The sequence below is a fragment of the Hypanus sabinus genome, chromosome 1 (genome assembly GCF_030144855.1).
Source record: "Hypanus sabinus isolate sHypSab1 chromosome 1, sHypSab1.hap1, whole genome shotgun sequence".
NCBI lineage: Eukaryota > Metazoa > Chordata > Chondrichthyes > Myliobatiformes > Dasyatidae > Hypanus > Hypanus sabinus.
Window position 1 is genome coordinate 195,602,173 of NC_082706.1, and position 21,595 is coordinate 195,623,767.

Sequence of the window (21,595 nt, forward strand, 5' to 3'; positions counted from 1 at the left end):
CTGTTGGTTAGGAAGTCCGACACCCAGTTACACAGTATTTAGACCGAGGAGTAGGAACCTGTTCACCAAGGTCTGTGGGTGAATAGTGTTGAATGCTGAACTGACATCCAGAAACAACATTCTGATATAAGTGTCCTTGTTTTCTAGACATGGGGCATGATAGATGCTGAGGCATCAGTAATAGCATGGTTCCGTTCATAAACATATTGGTGAGTGTCACTGGAATGGAGTTTTTGCTATGTGCCATTTCCAGTCATTCAAAAGGGCTTCATGATGATTGGTGTCAGTTGACATTTAGCTCTGAAGCTGTAGATTTCTCTGTTATAGAGATAATGGAGGCTGATTTGAAGCCTGTATGAGTGAAGTGTTGAAGATGTCCATGAAGTCAGTGAGCTGGTGTGTGCACACTCACTGAATTCTCAGCCTGGGATGTTGTCTGGCCCAGCAACCTCACAGGGGGAGACTCTCCAGAGTCCTTCTCATATCTGCTGCTCAGCTGGAAGGGGAGGTAGCTTCCGTGGGTAGAGTTGCGTTGCATTCCCCATGCATGAAGGTTGTTTAGAGTGTTGTGGAGGGAGGCCTCACTGGTCCAGGCAGCACTGTTTTCCTTTACGTAGTCAGTAAATCACCTAATGCCCAGCCACATATGCTGGGTTCATTATCGGACAGATATTCCTCAATATTTTGTGCATCGGCAGTCTTTGTCCTCCTGATGCCAAACGTGACTTTTCCCCTGTCTGCTCTGAGAGTTGTTCCGTCTCCAGACTTGATGGCAGTGTCTCGGGCTTTTAGTGAGAGGTACACCTCTGCATTCAGCCAAGTCTTCTGGTTGGGCCATGAGATGAGTGTTCTTGAGGTTCATAGACAGAGAGGTAGGAGCAAGAGTAATAATGAGATAGCATTCAAGAATGGCAGAGGGGAAGAAGCTGCTCCCTTAAACACTGAGTCAGGTTCATGAATGGTAGGTCTCTCCTGTGGGAAGAGGCAAAGGCAGTTGCACATGTACCCTCCTGCAATTAAATGAGAGAGTGGAAACCTCCATGAAAAGTTCAACTCTTACTAGGATTGATACAGAGCTGTTATTTTCTTGGCTGGGGTATTGAGATCCAATCAAGATGCAGAACCTGTGCACAAATTTGAGCTGCAATACTGGCATCCAATAACATTTCAGTGTTGTAGGTGAATCACAGCTGAATTAACTTTAGAAACCTGCCACATTTTGGTAGACCAGCACTGAACGCTTCTTGTTAGTTTATTCTGTACCATCTTTTTCTCCCCAGATGCAAGTAATGTAAGAAATTGCTACAATACATCATCCCATTCAGATTCAGATTGAGCAATTAATTTTCCTTTTGTGTTCTCAGGAGTGTGAGGGAAATGGAACTTATTCTGTCATGCTAATTTAAAAAGTAGCTTTATTTCACCCTTCTTTTATCACTCAACAGATTTCTCTTCCAGAGGATTTATCATCAGTCAGTTTACAGCCTGGCAACTGCACTCTGTCTCACAGGATTTAATCATTCACCATCACGGCAAACTATCCACTCCCTTGGATAGCAAATGTACACTGGAACAGATAAGTTACTCTTTTATGTGACATGGAAACATTTCTTTACAACAATTATGGAGTCAGCATTCCAGCCATTGCACACTTCACAGTGTTATTTCAAACAGCCAAATAGACTTCGCTTGTAGAATTCACTGTGAATTACTTGTTTAAGTTTTAGTGTAATGAGTGGCAATAGTGCTTTAAAGAGCTGTGTGAATGTGGCCACCTTATTAAGTTCAGGACTAAAACTCAGTGAGATCTTCTGTTGCTGTAGTGCAGCCCATCCACTTTAAGGTTTGACATGTTGTGCATTCAGAGATGCTCTTCTGCACACCACTGTTGTAATGTCTGATAATCTGAGTTACTGTTGCCTTCCTGTCATCTTGAATCAGTCTGGTTGTTCGCTTCTAATCTCTCTCGTTAACAATGCGTTTACGCCCACAAAACTGCTACTCACTGCATGTTTTTTTTTGTGTTTTGCACCAGTGTCTGTAATCTGTTTTATGTAAAATTCTCAGAGACCAACAGTTTCTGAGATACTCACACCACCCCATCTGGCACCAGTTAATCTGTGGTGGAAGTTACTTAGATGGCATTTCTTCCCCATTCTGATGGTTGAGATGAACAACAACTGAACCTCTTCTTCTTCTTCTTGCAATGTTTATGGTGGTTGGCAGACCAGCATAAGGTGCATTACCACAACCTAATGAGTTGGGAACGTGCAGCAAAGAGGCATGAAGTACCCCTAAAAAACCAGCCCCCAACAACTCAAATAATATCGAAAAGTCTAATGTTTTTTAGGAGGTCAGATACGCACTTATATACATTATGATGGCAGTAATATTGTAACAAACTTTCCATGTTAATCTGTGTCTGTCCCAAAGATCTGAATTTAACAATTAGATGTTTCCTTTGCCACCTCATAAGAACAGAGTTCAAACAATGTATGCTGTATCATTTCTTGACAAGTGCACTCCCTACAAATGCCCATATCATGCACATTAATTCTGAATAAGAAATAATTCAACTGAGTATGCCCAATACATAAACATGTATAACTTCTTCCTTCTTTTTATACCAATCTCCCAGTTGATTTCCCACCATCCTCTGAATTTTATATATCATCCTTTCTTTTCCTTATCCCAACGCTGTTGCCCCAGTAATCAAATAGACTTTGAAATTATGACTTTCACCTCCCCTCCATGCAAAGGCACCACTACATTTATATCCTTAATTTTAAGTGTTTGCTTGACTAGAATGTCTGCACCACATTTCCTTCAACCCCAACACGGGTTGCGAAATGGATAAACAAGCCAAGACCCTTAACAGATTTTGTCAAATCTCAGGAAGAATATTTGGCCTGCAGTTTGAAATATCTGTTTAATAAATGTCAAAAACAGGAACGAATCAGAACAGAGAAGTACAGAATCAAGGCATACTTCTTCGACCCATTCCAAAGCTGAACTGACAGCAGCCATCTCAGACTGATGCTGTGTCTGATAATCATTTTAACAGTCACCTGTAATTTTGGAACATAAACAGGGACACCTGAATGACCTATCAATGGACCTTTTGAACACAAGCAGATATGTAAGAAGCCATAACATCTGCCTTGCACTTTGCTGAACATCCTGAACTACTGATATAAAATAATTTTTTCATTTAGATCTTTCCTTGAAGGCTTAACTCAACCACAGGCAATGGGAAAGCCCATGGAGGAGCAACAGGAGGAGGTAGACTGGGACCATACTCTGCATTAAACAACCCAAGATTTTATGCCCATTCATTTCCCATCCACCCATTAACTGAAGACCTCACAATTGCAGTGCTCCCGACACTCCCATTTTGGACCATTGCTAACTATAATGTGCATAGATGCAAAAGAACTTCACCCTTTTCTATCAGTAATGCTGAAATTGGGGATGATTTAATAGCACCACAGATAATCTCAATGCTTTAGCTCGATCTTTATCTTGGAGTTTTAAGACTGCTGGCGAGGCTGACCCATAAGCAAGACATCTATAATCAAAGACAGATCTGATTAAAGCAATATATATTTGTTTAAGTGACCTCCTACTCACACCCCAATCACACTCAACTATACACCAGAGCACATTAAGAGCTTTTTTACATTTCTCTAGAATTTTATTCACATGCACCTTTCATGTTAACCTTTTGTTCATCCACATACATAGAAACATTACACTGTTTAAGAGATTTACCAAATAATTTGAGATCAATTATGGGTAATTTGTTACTTTTAGAAAAACGAGTAACTTGAGCCGTTACAAATGAAAATGTAAACCTCCACCAACATCCCCATTCCTCTGCTTTATTAGTAGTTGCATGCATTTTCCTCACTATATAGTTTACATTCCTACCTCTCTCCCACATTGCACTATCATCAGCGTATAACGATTTGGAAGTGCCTGAGCCAACATTCAAGAAAACATCATTAATTATAAAATTAAAAATGAGTGGGCTATACACACTCCCCTGTGGAGTCCCATTCTCAATCTCATACCTCTTAGAGAATGTTGTTCCCACCTAACTTACATCTTCATATTACATAAAGAATATTGAATCCAATTGAACATTCTTCCAACTATTCCTATCTTTTTCCAGTTTAAGCAACAACCCTTGTGTCTATAATATATCCTAAGCTTTCTCTGTATCAAAGAAAACTGCTGCCATTGATTATTTTTTACCTTGGACTTTATGACTATCAGATTCCAAACTTAACGCTGAGTCTATGGTTATTCCCCCTTTACAAAATCCAGATTGGTGTATCGATAAGTCCCCACTGCTTTCCACAAAATAAGAAAGCCCTGCTATAACCATTCATTACATTATCTTACATACATGTGAAGTTAGCAAAATAGGTCAATATCTGGAAGGATCAGATTGATCTTCACCAGATTTCAATATATATAGTGGTAACAACAGCTCATTTCCAGGAAGCATTGCCCTTCAACCTATATTGTATTAAAAAAATTCAAAGCCGACATGTTTGGAATCAGATGATCATGCAAACATATAGCAAATGTTGTCTTTCCCAGGTGATGTATGACCAACACTATTAATAGCACTTTTAAGTCTAGGCAATATAAATTCAACATCCAAGCAGGAACTGAACATACTTCTCTCAGCATTCTGAGGATTGCTTGCCAGAACTGTTTCTCTAGAAGACCTCTCTTCTTTACTTAAATTGGCTGAACTATGTACACTGACATATGATTTTGTTAATATTTCTGCTTTTCAGAGTCAGTAACTGCAACTTTCTCCCCACCATACAAAAACAATTGTGCATCAAGTTTTCTAACTCTCCCATTTCTGTATTGTACCTCAACTTCATCTACCTGGATCTCTTTCCCAATGCTATTACAGTTTCTCCAATACATTTTCTTTGCCTTTCTCACTACTTTTCCAACTATAGCCTGAGTTCTTCTATTTTACTTGAAAGGTAAATAGGTGTAACACTGCCTAAAAGCTTTATTCAGCTCCTCCACAGCTCTTATACATTCATTCGTCCAGTCAGGGAACAGCTTTCCTTTTATTATCCCCCAGTCATCTGGGAATTGGTTCCTTAGGTATTGAGTTAATGGAGGTATCCTCCAAAACCAAATGATCAGGAAATCTGCTTTTACATAAATCATCAAATACATCCCAATTTTCCTCTTTAAAATTTCATCTCGCGATACGAGATCCTTTCCTCTATTCCCATTCTACAGATAATGGGGAAATGATCACTCCCCACTGTTTCATTATTATATGCACACTTGTTATATCCTCAAACACCAGCATGAGGTCCATAGCAGAAATACTGTTGTTAAATAGATTTATCTTTGTACTCCTACCATCATTCAAGCACATCACATTTCTTTCAGAAAGTCTTCTACCACTGTCTCATTCACATTTGTGTCACTGTAAACCCACAGAGTACTATGAGCATCAAAGTCCCCACACCCCATGACCTCAATTTTCCCTTTTCCACCCACACTTTCCAATGGATTAGGTATTTGACTTTCATGAAGGTTATAAAAACATAGTTCCCTGCACTGTTTGATTCTTTTTCCAAATTTCAGGCACGATTGACTCATAAGCAACTCTAATCTCTATTTTTGACAAAGGTAGCCACTCCTCCTCCATTAACTATTTTCTGATCGCATCTCATATCAACATAACCTTTTATCTTAGAACTTACACAAGATTTCAACCAGGCTTCCTGTACACATATAACTTCAATACATTTCTTAGATTCTTGATCGTTAGTTAACAGGCTTCTCGCATTAGTAAGATTAGAAAAAAAAACATTAGTAATCCCCTTTTAAAGTCTGAACATCATTTACTCCTCCTTGTAAGGCATCGTTAATAACTTTCAGAGTTAAGTCTTTTATCTTTTTGCTTCCTTTCATGTTTTATGACAATTATTTAGATGACAGAGTTGATGGCTTTGTGGCCAAGTTTGCAGATGGTACAAAGAAAGTTGGAGAGGCAAGTAGTGCTGAAGAAGCAGGGCGTCTGCAGAAGGACTTGGGCAAGTTGGGAGAATGGGTAAAGAAATGGCAGTGGAGCATAGTGTAGGGAAGTGTATGGTCATGCACATTGGTAAAAGGAATAAAGGCATGGACTATTTTCTAAATGGGGAGAACATTCACAGATCAGAGGTGCAAAGGGACTTGGGAGACCTGGTGCAGGATTCCCTAAAGGTTAATTTGCAGGTTGAATCAGTGGTAAGGAAGGCAAAAGCAATGTTAGCATTCATTTCAGGAGGGCTAGAATACAAAAGCAAGGATGTAATGCTGAGCCTTTGTAAGGCACTGGTCAGACTGCACTTGCAGTATTGTGAGCAGTTTTGGGCTGGCATTGGAGAGGGCACAGTGGAGGTTCACGAAAATGACCCCAAGAATGAAAGGATTATCCTATGAGGAGTGTTTGATAGCACTGGGCCTGTAATCACTGGAGTTTAGAAGAATGTGGGAGGATCTCATTGAAACCTATCGAATTTTGAAAGATCTAAATAGAGTAGATATGGAGAGGCTGTTTCTTATAGTGGGGGAATCTAGGACCAGAAGGAACAGCCTCAGAATAGAGGGACATCCATTTAGAAAATTTCTTCAGCCAGAGGGTGGTGAATCTGCAAAAATCATTGTCACAGAGGCTGTACAAGCCAAGTTATTGGGTATATTTAAGGTGGACGTTGATAGGTTCTTGATTAACCAGGGCATTTAACATTATAAGAAGAAGGCAGTGGAATGGGATTGAGAGGGATAATAAATCAGCCATGATGGAATGGCAGAAGAAGAGTCAATGCACTGAATGGCATAATTCTCTTCCTCTGTCTTATCTCTGCATGTTTTCTGTGGCTTTTAATTTAATTTCTATTTTTTTTGTCCTACTTTTAGTTTGTCCTGTAAAATTCACCACCTCTGCCATGAAAGTGACAAACTTTAGTTAACCAATGGGCCTTTCTTATACAATCCTGCACTTTACACACCATCATTAATCTATCTGCATTCCAGCTATTAATAGGTCTCATAGTTCATAACCAATGGTGGTAATGGGGATAAGCTCGCACTGCCTATTAAATGCTCCCAATACTGTGCATCCGAAATATCCTCTGACAACCAAGTCTAACTCCTGGCCTTCAAGTGTGGCTTAGCTACTAAGCCTGATGGAACCATTTCTTCTACAGGAGAAGGGGTGAAGTCAGGTTACTGGCATCTTAAAACCAGTCACTTCAATCAGATGGGACTTGCCAACTATGGTCGGCTCCTCATCTAGGAGAAGGAAAACTCTGATCTCAAACCCCCGCCTTCATGCAGCTATACCCACTCAAGGGGAATGGTTTGGGAGTAAATCCCTAGGAAAAATCCAGAGCTGGAGTCACTAAGGCAAGTCCTACATTGAGTTCAACGCTGACTGGCAAATCCTGTGACGCCACTGGTACCAAACTGTGTCAATCTCTGCCATTCCTTTAGGTTCATCAGCTGCATGGAGGGGGGAATGTGCTGCATAGGAACAGCTTGCTCTCTATACCATATTGTCCTGGCTTGCGTATTGACTTCAACAGCTTGGACACAACATCCATGGTCGACGCTGGCCAAGGGAGGCCATCAATAGGTCCAATTGACACTGTCCTCTGTTCTTTCTGCAGAGTCTCTGCATATGATATGACCATTTCCTCCCAAACACACTGCAATTCCACAGCTTTCTAATATACAGAACATCCTGAACCATTCTTAAAGCGTGCTTTAATACATCACCTTCATGCTGACTCAATATAATTCTTTGTCTATATCATTTTAATCAATCATGTAGTGGTTTAGCTAAAATCATTTTGAACCTATTGTACATTTGTTTTTAAATACTCTGCACCTATTTGTCATCGTCTAAAACAGGGGTTCCTAACGATTTTTTATGCCACCGGCCAATATCATTAAGCAAGGGGAATGTGGACCAGGTTGGAAAAATCTTGCCTGACCAATCTGTTGGAATTCTTTGAAGAAGTAACAAGCAGAATAGAATGAGGAGAAACAGTGGATGTTGTGTATTTGGATTTTCGGATGACTTTTGTCAAGGTGCTGCTCATGTGGCTGCTTAACAAGATAAGAACCCATGGTATTACAGGCAAGATACTAGCATGGATAGAGTATTGGCTAATTGGCAGAAGGGAAAGGGTGCGAATAAAATGAGCTTTTTCAGGTTGACTGCCAGTCACTAGTGGTGTTCTGCAGGGATTGTTGTTGAGACTGCTTCTTTTTTTTTACATCATATATCAATGATTTAATTATGAAATTGATGGATTTGTGGCCAGGTTTGCAGATGATACAGAGATAAGTGGAGGAGCAGGTAGTGTTAGGAAGCAGGGAGCGTGCAGATGTACTTAGACCAGGGGTTGCCAACCGTTTATTTATGCCATGGTCCAATACCACTAAGCAAGGTGTACATGGATCCCAAAACAATTCTAACCAAAACACGTGGACATGGGAAGGAATTTTACCCATTCTCTAATCATCAGGCTGCAGTTTAGCTGTTTTGAGCTATTCAAAATCACTGCAAATATGCTGTCACATTTATATAAGTTAATCTAAAATAAATGTTTGATCCTCCCAAGCCATTTATTGATGATTTTGAAACACCTTAAGGCATCACATTGGGCATCAACCCTAGGACGGAAGATGGGAAAGCCCCCATTATCAACTTCCAACATCATGAGGTTTGAATGCTTCTACCTAAAACAGGTGGGAGCTCTTACATTTTATAATCCACACCATTAATAATCTGATCAATCACCTTTACCAAATATAGCTTTGGTAGCAAATTACACCAACTACTTTTGCAGAAAATGGACAATAAGACTCTTTGGGAATGAAATGCCATCTATTGACCTTACAGCAATATAGTTATTATTTGCATTTTCTGACACTTACCTTGATACATACTGTGGAAGCCTTGTTTATTCTGGGAGTAATCACTGTGAAAGTATATGGTGGTTTCATGGGTGGTACTGAAAAGAGGTGCTGGAATCTGAGGACCACTAAATCTACCAATAATCATTCCAGTTGTTGCAGACCCACTCCTCACTTCCATATAATCGTGGATTGTCTCCGTGGAGAAATTAACAAACTGTAAGTGCACACCTAAAGATTTAAAAACACAATAAGTGGGAATTTAAATGAATTTAGTTCTTAAATGATCCATGACAAAAACCCACCACTGTTGACACACTCGTGCCTTCATAAATTAAGATGTGCATAAAGGATAATGAGTGGATTCAATTTGAAAGCCATGAAGTAGGAAGATCTTCCCATTCTGCCATATCAGTCCTTGCCACCTCTGGTTGGAGGAATAGCACCTCATATTCTGTCTGAGTAGCTTACAACCTGATGGCATGAACATCAACTTCACTAACTTTCAGTAATTTCACCTGTCTTCCCGTTCTGGCTCTCCTCTTGCCCCTTCACTTCTCCTCATCTGCTCATCACCTCCCACAGGTGCCCCTCTCCTTCGTAAGTTCCTTTTAACTTACCGAAGCCTATCGGTAGGGTTATTGACCATGTGCAATCCAAGCTGCTAGGGTAGTTTCCAGGGAAACCAGGGCTAAGGATAACTCCACTGAAATCAGTCAGAGAACCACCACACTGGGCTGCAAAAAAAAAACAAGTTTAGATATGAAGAAAAGTCAATAGAGTGAAAATGATATGTTGACGCATATACTGTCATCAACACATTTCAGAATTTTAAAACAATAACAAAAATACCAATCACATTTTCTTGGCAAGAAATAGAAGACAAGTGCTTAATTTTTGCCTCAACATCAGTTTGGGGCTAGTTTGGATTAGGATAAGACCATAAGACATAGAAGCAGAATTAGGCCATTCAGCCTATCAAGTCTGCTCCACCATTCCATCATGGCTGATATATTATCCCTCTCAACCCCATTCTCCTGCCTTCTCCCTATAATCTTTGACACACTGGCTAACCAAGAACCAATCAACCTCTGCTTTAAATATACTCAATGACTTGCCCTCCACAGCTGTTTGAGGCAAAAAATTCCACAGACTGACCACCCTCTTGCTAAAGAAATTCCCCCATCACCCCTGTTCTAAATGGACAGCCTTGTGTGCCCTTGGTCCCAGATTTCCCCACAACAAGAAATATCTTCTCCACATCCACTCTATCTAGGCCTTTCAACATTTGATGGACTTCAGTGAATTCCCCTTCATGCTTCTAAATTCCGGCGAATACAGGCCCAGAGCCATCAAACGCTCCTCACACATTAACTCTTTCATTCCTGAAATCAGTCTTGTGAACCTCCAATGGACCCTTTCCAATGCCAGTATATCTTTTCTTAGATAAGGGGGCCCAAAATTGCTCATAATGCACCAAGTGTGTTCTGACCAATGCCTTATATTACATCCTCGCTTTTATATTTCAGTCCACTCAAAATGAATGCTATCATTGCATTTGTCTTCCTCACTACTGACTTAACCTGTAATTTAATCTTTCGGGAATCCTGCATCAGTACTCCCAAATTTCACGACATATGTCAGTGATATTAAACCTGGTTCTGATGCTGATTCTGAGAAATCAGTTCTAATTGCTCTCAGGTGTAACAGATTGTTATTCACATACGAGGGCCAGAAGTATATCTGTGCTGAGAGACAACCTCAGCCACTGCTATCTTCTGCAAGGGATTGCAAAAATCTGTTTTTCATTAGAAACCAACTATCAACACATTGGTTTAAGTTGGTGCTGGTGAAGCACAGCGACAACTTTTTGGTACTAAACAAAACAAACAGAATTATTAATTTTTGTATAAGTCACACTTTTTCTGTTAAATGATCACTAAACTCAGTAGCCTCAACACTCCTTTGGAGCTGAGCTTTTGAGCTGCCTGGCATTTTTACAGTGTGAACTGAAGTCTTGAAGGTGCAGTACAGTTGTAACGTGGCAGGTATGGGCCGAATCGAGGACGCAGGGCCTAGGCCCAAGAGCAGGTAATTATCCATCGTTTGGCCACTGATGGAGCAGACTTGGATGCGACTCGATGCAGCAGAAGTGAGGAGAGTGGAGACGAGGCAGAGTCGAGGTGACAGAGCCTGAGCCGGGTCTGACAGTGAGGAACTCTGTTCAAATGCCAGGCCGGATTGAAAAGGTCAGGGTATCAGGGACAGAGGCAATGGACGGGCTAGTTCAGTCTTTTGCTCCATAAGGTTTACTCGGTTCAAGGCAGGACTGAGGCTGTGGTCTGCAACTAATGGACTCCTGGATCAGCAGCAGTGATGACTGTCTTCATGGCTGTGGACTCAATTTTGTGAACTTCAGTTCTGAATGTTATTGAGAAACATAGAAAACCTACAATGCAATACAGGCCCTTCGACCCACAAAGTTGTGCCAAACATGACCAAACCTTAGAAATTACTAGGGTTACCCATAGCCCTCTATTTTTCTAAGCTCCATGTACCTATCTAAAAGTTTCTTAAAAGACCCTATCGTATCCGCCTCCACCACCGTTGCCAGCAGCCCATTCCACACACTCACCACTGTCTGCGTAAAAAACCTACCCCTGACATTTCCTCTGTACCTACTCCTCAGCACCTTAAACCTGTGCCGTCTAGTGGCAGCCATTTCAGCCCTGGGAAAAAGCCTCTGACTATCCACACGATCAATGCCTTTCATCATCTTATACACCTCTATCAGGTCACCTCTCATCTTCCGTCGCTCCAAGGAGAAAAGGCCGAGTTCACTCAACCTGTCCTCATAAGGCATTCTTCCCAATCCAGGCAACATCTTTGTAAATTTCCTCTGCACCCTTTCTGTGGTTTCCACATCCTTCCTGTAGTGAGGCGAGCAGAATTGAGCACAGTACTCCAAGTGAGGTCTGACCAGGGCCCTATATAGCTGCAACAATTTAAACACAGGTTTAAGGTGCTGCGGAGTAGGTACAGAGGAGATGTCAGGGGTAAGTTTTTTACTCAGAGAGTGGTGACTGTGTGGAATGGGCTGCTGGCAACGGTGGTGGAGGCGGATACAATAGGGTCTTTTAAGAGACTTTTAGATAGGTACAGGGAACATAGAAAAATAGAGGGCTATGAGTAAGCCGAGTAATTTCTAAGGTAGGGACATGTTCAGCACAACTTTGTGGGCCGAAGGGCCTGTATCGTGCTGTAGGTCTTCTATGTTTCTATGTTAACATTAACTCTCAGCTCCTAAATTCAATTCCACGATTGATGAAGGCCAATACACCGTATGCCTTCTTAACCACGGGGTCAACCTTCACAGCTGCTTTGAGCGTCCTATGGACTCTCACCCCAAGATCCCCCCTCTGATCCTTCACACTGCCAAGCATCTTACCATTAGAACTATATTCTGGCATCATATTTGCTTACTTTTATGATTTGCATGATTTAGTTTTATTTATGTTTGGTTTTTGACAGTCTTTTTTTCAATGGGTTCTTTTGGATTTCTTTGTTTTGTGGATACCTGTAAGGAGACGCATCTCTATATTATAAATAGTAAATATAATTTGATAATAAATATACTTTGAGCTTTGAAGGAGGCTTAACTTAGGGTGAGATCTAAGTGGACTGCTGAGCCACTGGGAGGTTCTACCTGATTTTAATTTAAATGATCTGATCAATCTCAATGTAAAGCAACAAGGTTTACATTTTCTTCCAAAAGATTTTATAGATACGTGAAAAGAAAAAGATTGGTCAAGACAAATGTAGGTCCTTTACAGTCAGAAACAGGTGAATTGATCATAGGGAACAAAGACCTGGCAGAACAATTGAATAACTACTTTGGACATAAATAATCTTCCGGAAATAGTAAGGGACCGAGGGTCTAGTGAGATGGAGGAACTGAGGGAAATACATGTTAGTAGGGAAGTGGTGTTAGGTAAATTGAAGGGATTAAAGGCAGATAAATCCCCAGAGCCCGATGGTCTGCATCCCAGAGTGCTTAAGGAAGTAGCCCAAGAAATAGTGGATGCATTAGTGATAGTTTTTCAAAATTCCTTAGATTCTGGATTAGTTCCTGAGGATTGGAGGGTGGCTAATGCAACCCTACTTTTTTAAAAAGGAGGGAGAGAGAAACCGGGGAATTATAGACTGGTTAGTCTGACATCGGTGGTGGGGAAAATGCTAGAGTCGGTTATCAAAGATGTGATAACAGCACATTTGGAAAGAGGTGAAATCATCGGACAAAATTAACATGGATTTGTGAAAGGAAAATCATGTCTGACAAATCTTATGGAATTTTTTGAAGATGTAACTAGTAGAGTGGATAGGAGAGAGCCAGTGGATGTGGTATATTTAGATTTTCAAAAGGCTTTTGACAAGGTCCCACACAGGAGATTAGTGTGCAAACTTAAAGCACACGGTATTGGGGGTATGGTATTGATGTGGATAGAGTATTGGTTGGCAGACAGGAAGCAAAGAGTGGGAGTAAATGGGGCCTTTTCAGAATGGCAGGCAGTGACTAGTGAGGTACCACAAGGCTCAGTGCTGGGACCCCAGTTGTTTACAATATATATTAATGATTTAGATGAGGGAATTAAATACAGCATCTCCAAGTTTGCGGATGACACGAAGCTGGGTGGTGGTGTTAGCTGTGAGGAGGATGCTAAGAGGATGCAGGGTGACTTGGATAGGTTAGGTGAATGGGCAAATTCATGGCAGATGCAATTTAATGCGGATAAATGTGAGGTTATCCACTTTGGTTGCAAGAACAGGAAAACAGATTATTATCCGAACGGTGGCTGATTAGGAAATGGGGAGATGCAACGAGACCTAGATGTCATTGTACACCAGTCATTGAAGGTGGGCATGCAGGTACAGCAGGTGGGGTAAAAGGCAAATGGTATGTTGGCATTCATAGCAAAAGGATTTGAATACAGGAGCAGGGAGGTTCTACTGCAGTTGTACAAGGCCTTGGTGAGACCTCACCTAGAATATTGTGTGCAGTTTTGGTCCCCTAATCTGAGGAAAGACATTCTTGCCATAGAGGGAGTTCAGAGAAGGTTCACCAGATTGATTCCTGGGATGGCAGGTCTTTCATATGAAGAAAGATTGGATCGACTAGGCTTATACTCGCTGGAATTTAGAAGATTGAGGGGGGATCTTATTGAAACGTACAAAATTCTAAAGGGATTGGACAGGCTAGATGCAAGAAGATTGTTTCCAATGTTGGGGAAGTCCAGAACGAGGGGTCACAGTTTAAGGATAAAGGGGAAGCCTTTTAGGACCAAGATGAGGAGAAACTTCTTCACACAGAGAGTGGTGAATCTGTGGAATTCTCTGCCACAGGAAACAGTTGAGGCCAGTTCATTGGCTATATTTAGGAGGAAGTTAGATATGGCCCTTGTGGCTAAAGGGATCGGGGGTATGGAGAGAAAGCAGTTACAGGGTTCTGAGTTGGATGATCAGCCATGATCATACTGAATGGCGGTGTATGCTTGAAGGGCCAAATGGACTACTCCTGCACCTATTTTCTATGCTTCTATGTTTCTAAATACTAAGAAGCAAATCTGCATCCCCAAAAATATGAGTATGATCACCTTGAGAGCACCCTCAGTAGCACTTAAAGTATCCTTGCTGTTGCACTTCCGAAAGGCAAGGTGTCTACAGAAGGACTTCCACAAATTAGGAGAATCGGCAAAGTAGTGGCAGATGGAATATAGTATACAGAAGTGTATGGTCATGCACTTTGGTAGAAGGAATGAAGGAATAGACTATTTTCCAAACAGGAAAAAATAAAATCATTAATCAGAGGTGCTAAAGAACTTGGGAGTCCTTGTGAAGGATTCCCGAAAAGTTAACTAGCAGGTTGAGTCGGTAGTAAGGTTAGAGTTCATTTTGATAAGACCAGAATATAAAAGCAAGGATGTAATGCTGAGGCTTTATAAGGCATTGGTCACTTCACGCTTTGAGTATTATGAACAGTTTTGAGTCCAATGCCAATAAGGATGTTTTGGCATTGAAGTGTTTAATGGCTCCGGGCCTATACTCTCTAGAATATAGAAGAAGGGTGAAGTGGGGGGAGATCTAATTGAAATCCTATGTAATATTGAAAGGCCAAGATAGAGTGGATGAGAAATGCAGGTTTTCTGTCCAGACCAGAGGGCACACCTTCAGAACAGAGGTGGGGAAGAACTTCTCAAGCTAGGGCATGATGAATCTGTGGAGTTTGTTGCCACAGACAGCCGTAGAAGCCAAGCCATTGGGTACATTTAAAGCAAAGGTTGGTAAGTCATTGGGTGTATTTAAAGTAAAGGTTGATAAGCTCTTGATTAATCACAGTGTCAAAGGTTATGGGGAGAAGTCAGGGGAATGCGGTTGAGAGGGACAATAAATCAGACATGATGGCATGGCAGAGCAGACACAACAGACTGAATGGACTAACTCTGCTCCTACATTTTATGGTCTTGTGGTTCTATTATGTCCAACACATCTGAGACTTCACCTTCCTGCAGTAATAAGGCTGTATCAGTTCAAATTTTAGGAGGTATCGTTTCCTGGTAATTTAAAATTTGAGCTGTAAAACATTGGAAAAAGTATAAATCCAGGGATTTTTATCATATTAACAATATACTATTTAAGATTTTTATAATACTATGACAGTAAAAATAATATTTTTATTTTAATTAAACAAATATAACAATGCAGTTATAATGATTATCATTCGATGATACTTAAGAAACTTATGAACAACCTAGCCGACATGAAAAAGCTTAGTCATTATGAAAAACCATCCGTAGCTATATTCAGGAGGAAATGCTTGAAAGAAGTCTGCAGGTTGAAGCAGCATGATACAATGCTGATATACTCTTATCACTTATATGATTTCATGTACAACTAATTATTGGTTTCAGCAGCTAAAAAGCTGAGCACTGAACAGCAGCTTTGGATGACATAGACTGAGAAAACAATATTGTAGATCACAGATAATAATAAATGACTTTGTTGATCTTGCCAGGAAAGCATCTTTGATGAAGTATATTGGTTTAAATAAAATGGTTGCAAGACAATGTGGTGTAAGCATATAATCAATGTACCCTGTAATTTCGCTTTACAGCTCCGCAGACCAAACATTGCTCTGAGCAGGAAATTTTTACATAGCCTGAAAACTGTGTGGAGCTTTAAATGTTCCTTTCTGTCGATGGGAGTCAGCGTTCAGTGGGCCAACAGCTTATTATTAATGAGTTACCAGCTTCCATTCTGTGTTTATTGTTACAATTTGTAACAGTGGTGTAAATTGAAACACTGACAACGTAAATATGTTAGGCTCTAAAATGTTTCAAAATAAAGGTTGTGGTACATTCATTACTTAGAAAATGCTTAATTGCTTGCAGGTGATTTCAGGTTATGTTAACATAGATTTCAAAATTATATTGTCATTATATAAAGAAATATTCTAGCTGTGAAGCAACAAAGACTCTATGCAGGAGCGTTTCAGTTACTGCACAGCTTAGCGAGAACAACGTACATAATACAAGCACACATGTAGAGAGACAAAATAAACAAGCTGTGTGTGCATTTTAGGTGTTTCCCATCTCTCTCAAGTATTCATTCTTTTCCTACTCGTTGGGAAAATAAATATTCACTCTGTAGTGAGTCTGAAAATAACTCATGAAGAGAAAATGCAGACTTCAGACCAAGCAAGAAGATGTTCCTGCCAGATTGAAGTGTGAAGAGAATACCAGCCAAAAGCTCTGCAGATAATGTGGGAGTAAGAGTCTCCCAGGTGTACACTTCAGCAAACACTGACACAGTTCTTGCAGAGAAGAGTGAGGCCATGCAGAATTAGAATGATCTCTCAATGAGTGTAAATAAACACATTAAGGCATGGTGATTAGATTACTGAGCTAGAGAGTGCAGCTCTTAAACTAGTTAGGCATCAAAGAGATGAGACACTGTAACATTTTCAATTTTCAGTAGGACTGTGATCATAAGAAGATAAATGGTCCTCAGATTCAGGCTGGTTCTATTCAAAGCCTTTGTGAATACAATCAAGTTTGTCACCAAAGACACTCTCAAATTTCTATAAATGTAACATGTATTCTAATTGGCTGCATCACTATCTGGTATGGGGGGCGGGGGGGGGGGGTGGCTACTACATGGGATTAAAGTAAGCTGCAGAGCGTTGTGAACTTGGTCAGCTTCATGATGGAGCTTCCCAGGCATCCAGGACGCCTTCAAGCAGCGGAGCCTCAAAAAGCCCACATCCATTATTAAGGACACCTGTAACCCAGGACATGCCCCCTTCTCATTGTTACCATCAGGAAAGAGGTACAGAAGCCTAAAGGCACACACTCAGAGATTCAGTAATAGCTCCTTCCCTTCTGCCATCTGATTTCTGAATGAATGTTGAACCCATCAATACTACATCACTACTTATTAAATTCAGCTACACACATATATGACCTTCTGGCCCAAGATGCTCAGACCACCCAATTAAGCCTATACAACCTATTAAACAACTAACCCATACATCTTTGGAAAGTGGGAGGAAACCGGAACATTAGAACAAAATTGATGCCGTCTAGGGGAGGGCGTACAAATTCCTTACAGAGAGAGGCAGAATTGAACCCAGGTGATGTGAAGCATTATAGTAACTGCATAAAGGAAACCCACTCGGTTAACAGAAGTGGATTCAATAATGTACCGTAGATATCTATTAATGTTGTAATTAACATTAGCGAGGCGGCATTAATGGAAGCGAGGCGAGCGGGCAGGAGTTCGTGCCAGGAAAAAAGCAAGTCCTAGCTGGCTGGCTCTCCCGTCCATTCTGCTCTCCAATGGACATTAAATTGGACTATATCTGTGGCAACAAAATACTCGGCATGAGTACAGAAACAGACAGAATCCTGGGCGCCGCCATTCAGCTGATTATTTATGTAACATCGGATTACCAACCTGCTGATCTCTGCTGTGCCTATTGTCTTGTTTATTATTTATAACTGTTTATTATGAACACTGTTCTGTGCACTTTATGCAGTCCTGGGTAGGTCTGTAGTCTAGTGTAGTTTTTGTGTTAGTTTATGTGGATCAGTGTAGTTTTTGTATTGTTCATGTAGCACCATAATCTTGAAAAACGTTGTCTCGCTTTTATCGTGTACTGTACCAGCAGTTATGGTCGAAATGACAATAAAAGCAACTTGTCTTGACTTGAAAGATGATTTGTTTAGAATAGAATAGAACTTGATTGTCATTGCTCAAGACAAGGAGATTGTGGTGTTACACCAGTCCATGTAAAATAGATGTTTACAATACGTGTGGTTCAGCTAACTTAAACACTAAATTTCCAATATTTACATGCAACAGTGGCTTTGATAGTCCATAACACTCAAAGGCCGGGGAGTGGGGTGGCATTATTCAGCTACACAACAGCCCTCAGGAAGAAACTGTTTTTTAGTCTTTCTGCCTTGGCTAATATGTTTCTGTATCTTCTACCAGATGGCAGGACATTGAACTGACAGTGTTTGGGATCAGAAGGGTATTTAATGATTTTACAAATGCGCTTTAGGCATCAACAGTTGTAGATTGTTTCTAGGTCCAGTAGATGAGTACCAATGACATGTTGAAGTTTCCTAATCACCCGCTGGAGTGCTTTGTGATCTGTCTTGCCGTCGTTAGAGTACCACACTCATTCCATATGTACCACATATTAGAGTACCACACTGTCATTCCATACTCTCTATTGCACATTGATGAATGTTGGCCAGCAAACTTTTGGGGCAAACTAGCTCTCCTAAAGCACGTCAGGTGGCATAGTCACTTTTGTGCCTTCCCTACTCTCGAAGCTAAGCTCTCAAGAGAGCTCCTCAATGATGTTCATCCCCAAAAACCCATTCCACTACATCACCATTTATGAATAATGGGGCTTCTTCAGGACCTCTTTTTTTTCCTGGTCAATGATAATTTCCTTTGTCTTCTTAATGCTTTGTGAAGCTACCGCAGAAGTCACAGGATCAATTACATTCTCCTCCTCATCATCATTATTATTATGTGCCATGCTGTATGGTGAACATCTTGTAAACCATGATCAGTGAAATTATTCAGACTCTCTAAAGGAATTATGTAGCAGTGGGTGCTCAAGGTCACAAACAAGAGAAAATCTTCAGATGCTGGAAATCCAAAGCAACGCATACACAAAATGCTGGAGGAACTCAGCAGGCAAGGCAGTATCTGTGGAAAAGAATAAACAGCCGATGTTTTGGGCCAAGACCCTTCATCAGGACCCTTCAAAACACAACATTTCATATGGGTTATACCCCTGCTCAAAGCGATTTAAGACACATTTCAGTGTTGCTCAGCTAAATCTGGAGAGGTCAGTGGAAAAAGTAAGTAAAAAAAAGCAAAATTATGACTCAGGCCTTGAAAGTAAATTGCTTTAATATTTTTCAGTGGAGTTTGTACGTTAACAAGATTTGGCATTCAAAAATGAGTACATTTGACAGGATATAATACAAAGAGATGCCTTTGGAAAATAGAAGACAACATAATAAGAGAACACTAAAAATACTTAATCCCTATCAGTCATGTACACCTAAACATTGTAGAGTTTTGTGATCATGAATGTATACCAGATATTAATTAGTCAAGAGGTTGTAGAATGAAGACAAAAGGATTCTGCTAAACCGAATCAAGGAGTGAACAACAATGGCCTTCACCTCTTTGAGAAGATCAGAAGTTTAGAAAACCTGCGGAACTATTAAGTACTGTTTCTTTTTAAGAAAGAGAAAGAATGTTGTGTACATAAATATGGAAAGTAGGAGTGATATCTCAGCACACACACAGCACAGCTGGCAAACTTAATAAGCAAGATGCTCGGGTCGATAAGTCCGTCAGTGATTCATTGTATTCCTGGCAATACATTCCATTAGAATAAGAACCCGCATATAAATTCATAGATTACATGAAGACAGAAGAGATGAAATTGTTTTGAAAGAAAAATAATCAGCATGTTATTCAATGTGTTGATTATCGCTCTGGAGTCTATAATAACTCTGAAGGTGAATTTAGTTTTTTTTCTTCGTAAAACAAATCATCATCTCCAGGACTTTGGGAGTCATTGGGTACAACGTGACTTGTGAGTCCTCATGCAGGATTCCCTGAAGCAGGGGTTTCCAACGTTGGGTCCATGGACCCCCTCAGTTAATGGTAGGGGTCCATGGCATGAAAAAGGTTGGGAACCTCTGCCCTAAAAGTTAACTTGCAGGTGAGGAAGACAAATAAAATATTAGCATTAATTTCAAGATGATGAGAATATTAAAGCAAGGATGTAATGCTAAGGCTTTATAAGGCATAGGTGAAGACTCACTTAGAATATTATGAGCAGTTTGGGGCCCCTTATCTGAGAAACATGTGCTCTTATTAGAGAGGCTTCAGAGAAGGCTCATGAGAAGGATTCTTGGAATTAAAGGGTTCTCATACAGGGAGCATGTGTTGGCTCTGGGCCTCTGCTTGCTGGAATTTAGAAGAATGAGGAGGGGACTCTTATTGAAACCTACCAAATTTTGAAAGGCATAGATAGAGTGAATGTGTAAAGGATGTTTTCTATAGTGGGAGCGTCTTGGTCTGGAGCACACAGCCTCAGAATAGAAGGACATCCTTTAGACCATAAGACCATCTGATATAGGAGGAAGGTCATTTGACCCATCGAGTCTACTCTGCCAGTCATGGGCTGATCCAATTATTCCATTCATCCCCTCTCCCCTGCCTTCTCTCCATACCCTTTGATGCCTTGGCTAATCAAGAACCTATCTATCTCTGCCTTAAATACACCTAATGACTTGGCCTCCACAGCTCATGGCAAGAATTCCATGGATTTTCCACCATCTGACTAAAGTAATTTTTCAGCATCTCTGTTCCAAATGGAAGTCCTTCAATCTTAAAGTCGTGCCCTCTTGTCCTGGACTCCTCTACCAAGGGAAATAACATTGCCCTATCTAATCTGTTCAGGACTTTTAACATTTGGAAAGTTTCTATGAGATCCCCCCTCATTCTCCCGAACTCCATGGAATACAGCTCAAGAGCTGCCAGATGTCCTTCATATGGTAACCCTTTCATTCCCAGAATCATTCTCGTGAATCTTCTCTGAACTCTTTCCAATGTCAGTATATCCTTTCTAAAATAAGGAGCCCAAAACTGCACACAATACTCCAAGTGCCGTCTCATATAGAGCTTCAACATCATATCCCTGCTCTTATACGCTTTACCTTCAGAAATGAATACCAACATTACATTTGCCTTCTTCACCACCGACTCAGCCTGGAGGTTAACCTTTAGGGTATCCTGCACAAGGACTCCTAAATCCTTTTGCATCTCTGCATTTTGAATTCTCTCCCCATCTAAATAATAGTCTGCCCATTTAGTCTCCATTTAGAATGGAGATAAAGAGCAATTTGTTTAACCAGAGAGTGATGAATCTGTGGAATCTGTTGCTACAGGCAGCTTTGAAGGCCAGGTCATTGGGTGTATTTAAAGTGGAAGTTGATAGGTTCTTGATTTAACAGGGCATGAAAGGTTACAGGGTGAA

The 21,595-nt window shown here is 40.6% G+C and overlaps 1 protein-coding gene across 1 annotated transcript in view; it reads right to left on the bottom strand.

Moving 5' to 3' along the window:
• csmd3b (CUB and Sushi multiple domains 3b) overlaps nucleotides 1-21,595 on the bottom strand; it is a 2,186,187-nt gene that overhangs the window by 190,525 nt on the left and 1,974,067 nt on the right. The window contains exons 40-41 of the mRNA XM_059983996.1: nucleotides 9,582-9,698; nucleotides 8,983-9,192 (exon numbers count right to left, since the gene is read on the bottom strand). Coding sequence (XP_059839979.1) covers nucleotides 8,983-9,192; nucleotides 9,582-9,698 — 327 coding nt within the window. The remainder of the gene's footprint in view (nucleotides 1-8,982; nucleotides 9,193-9,581; nucleotides 9,699-21,595) is intronic.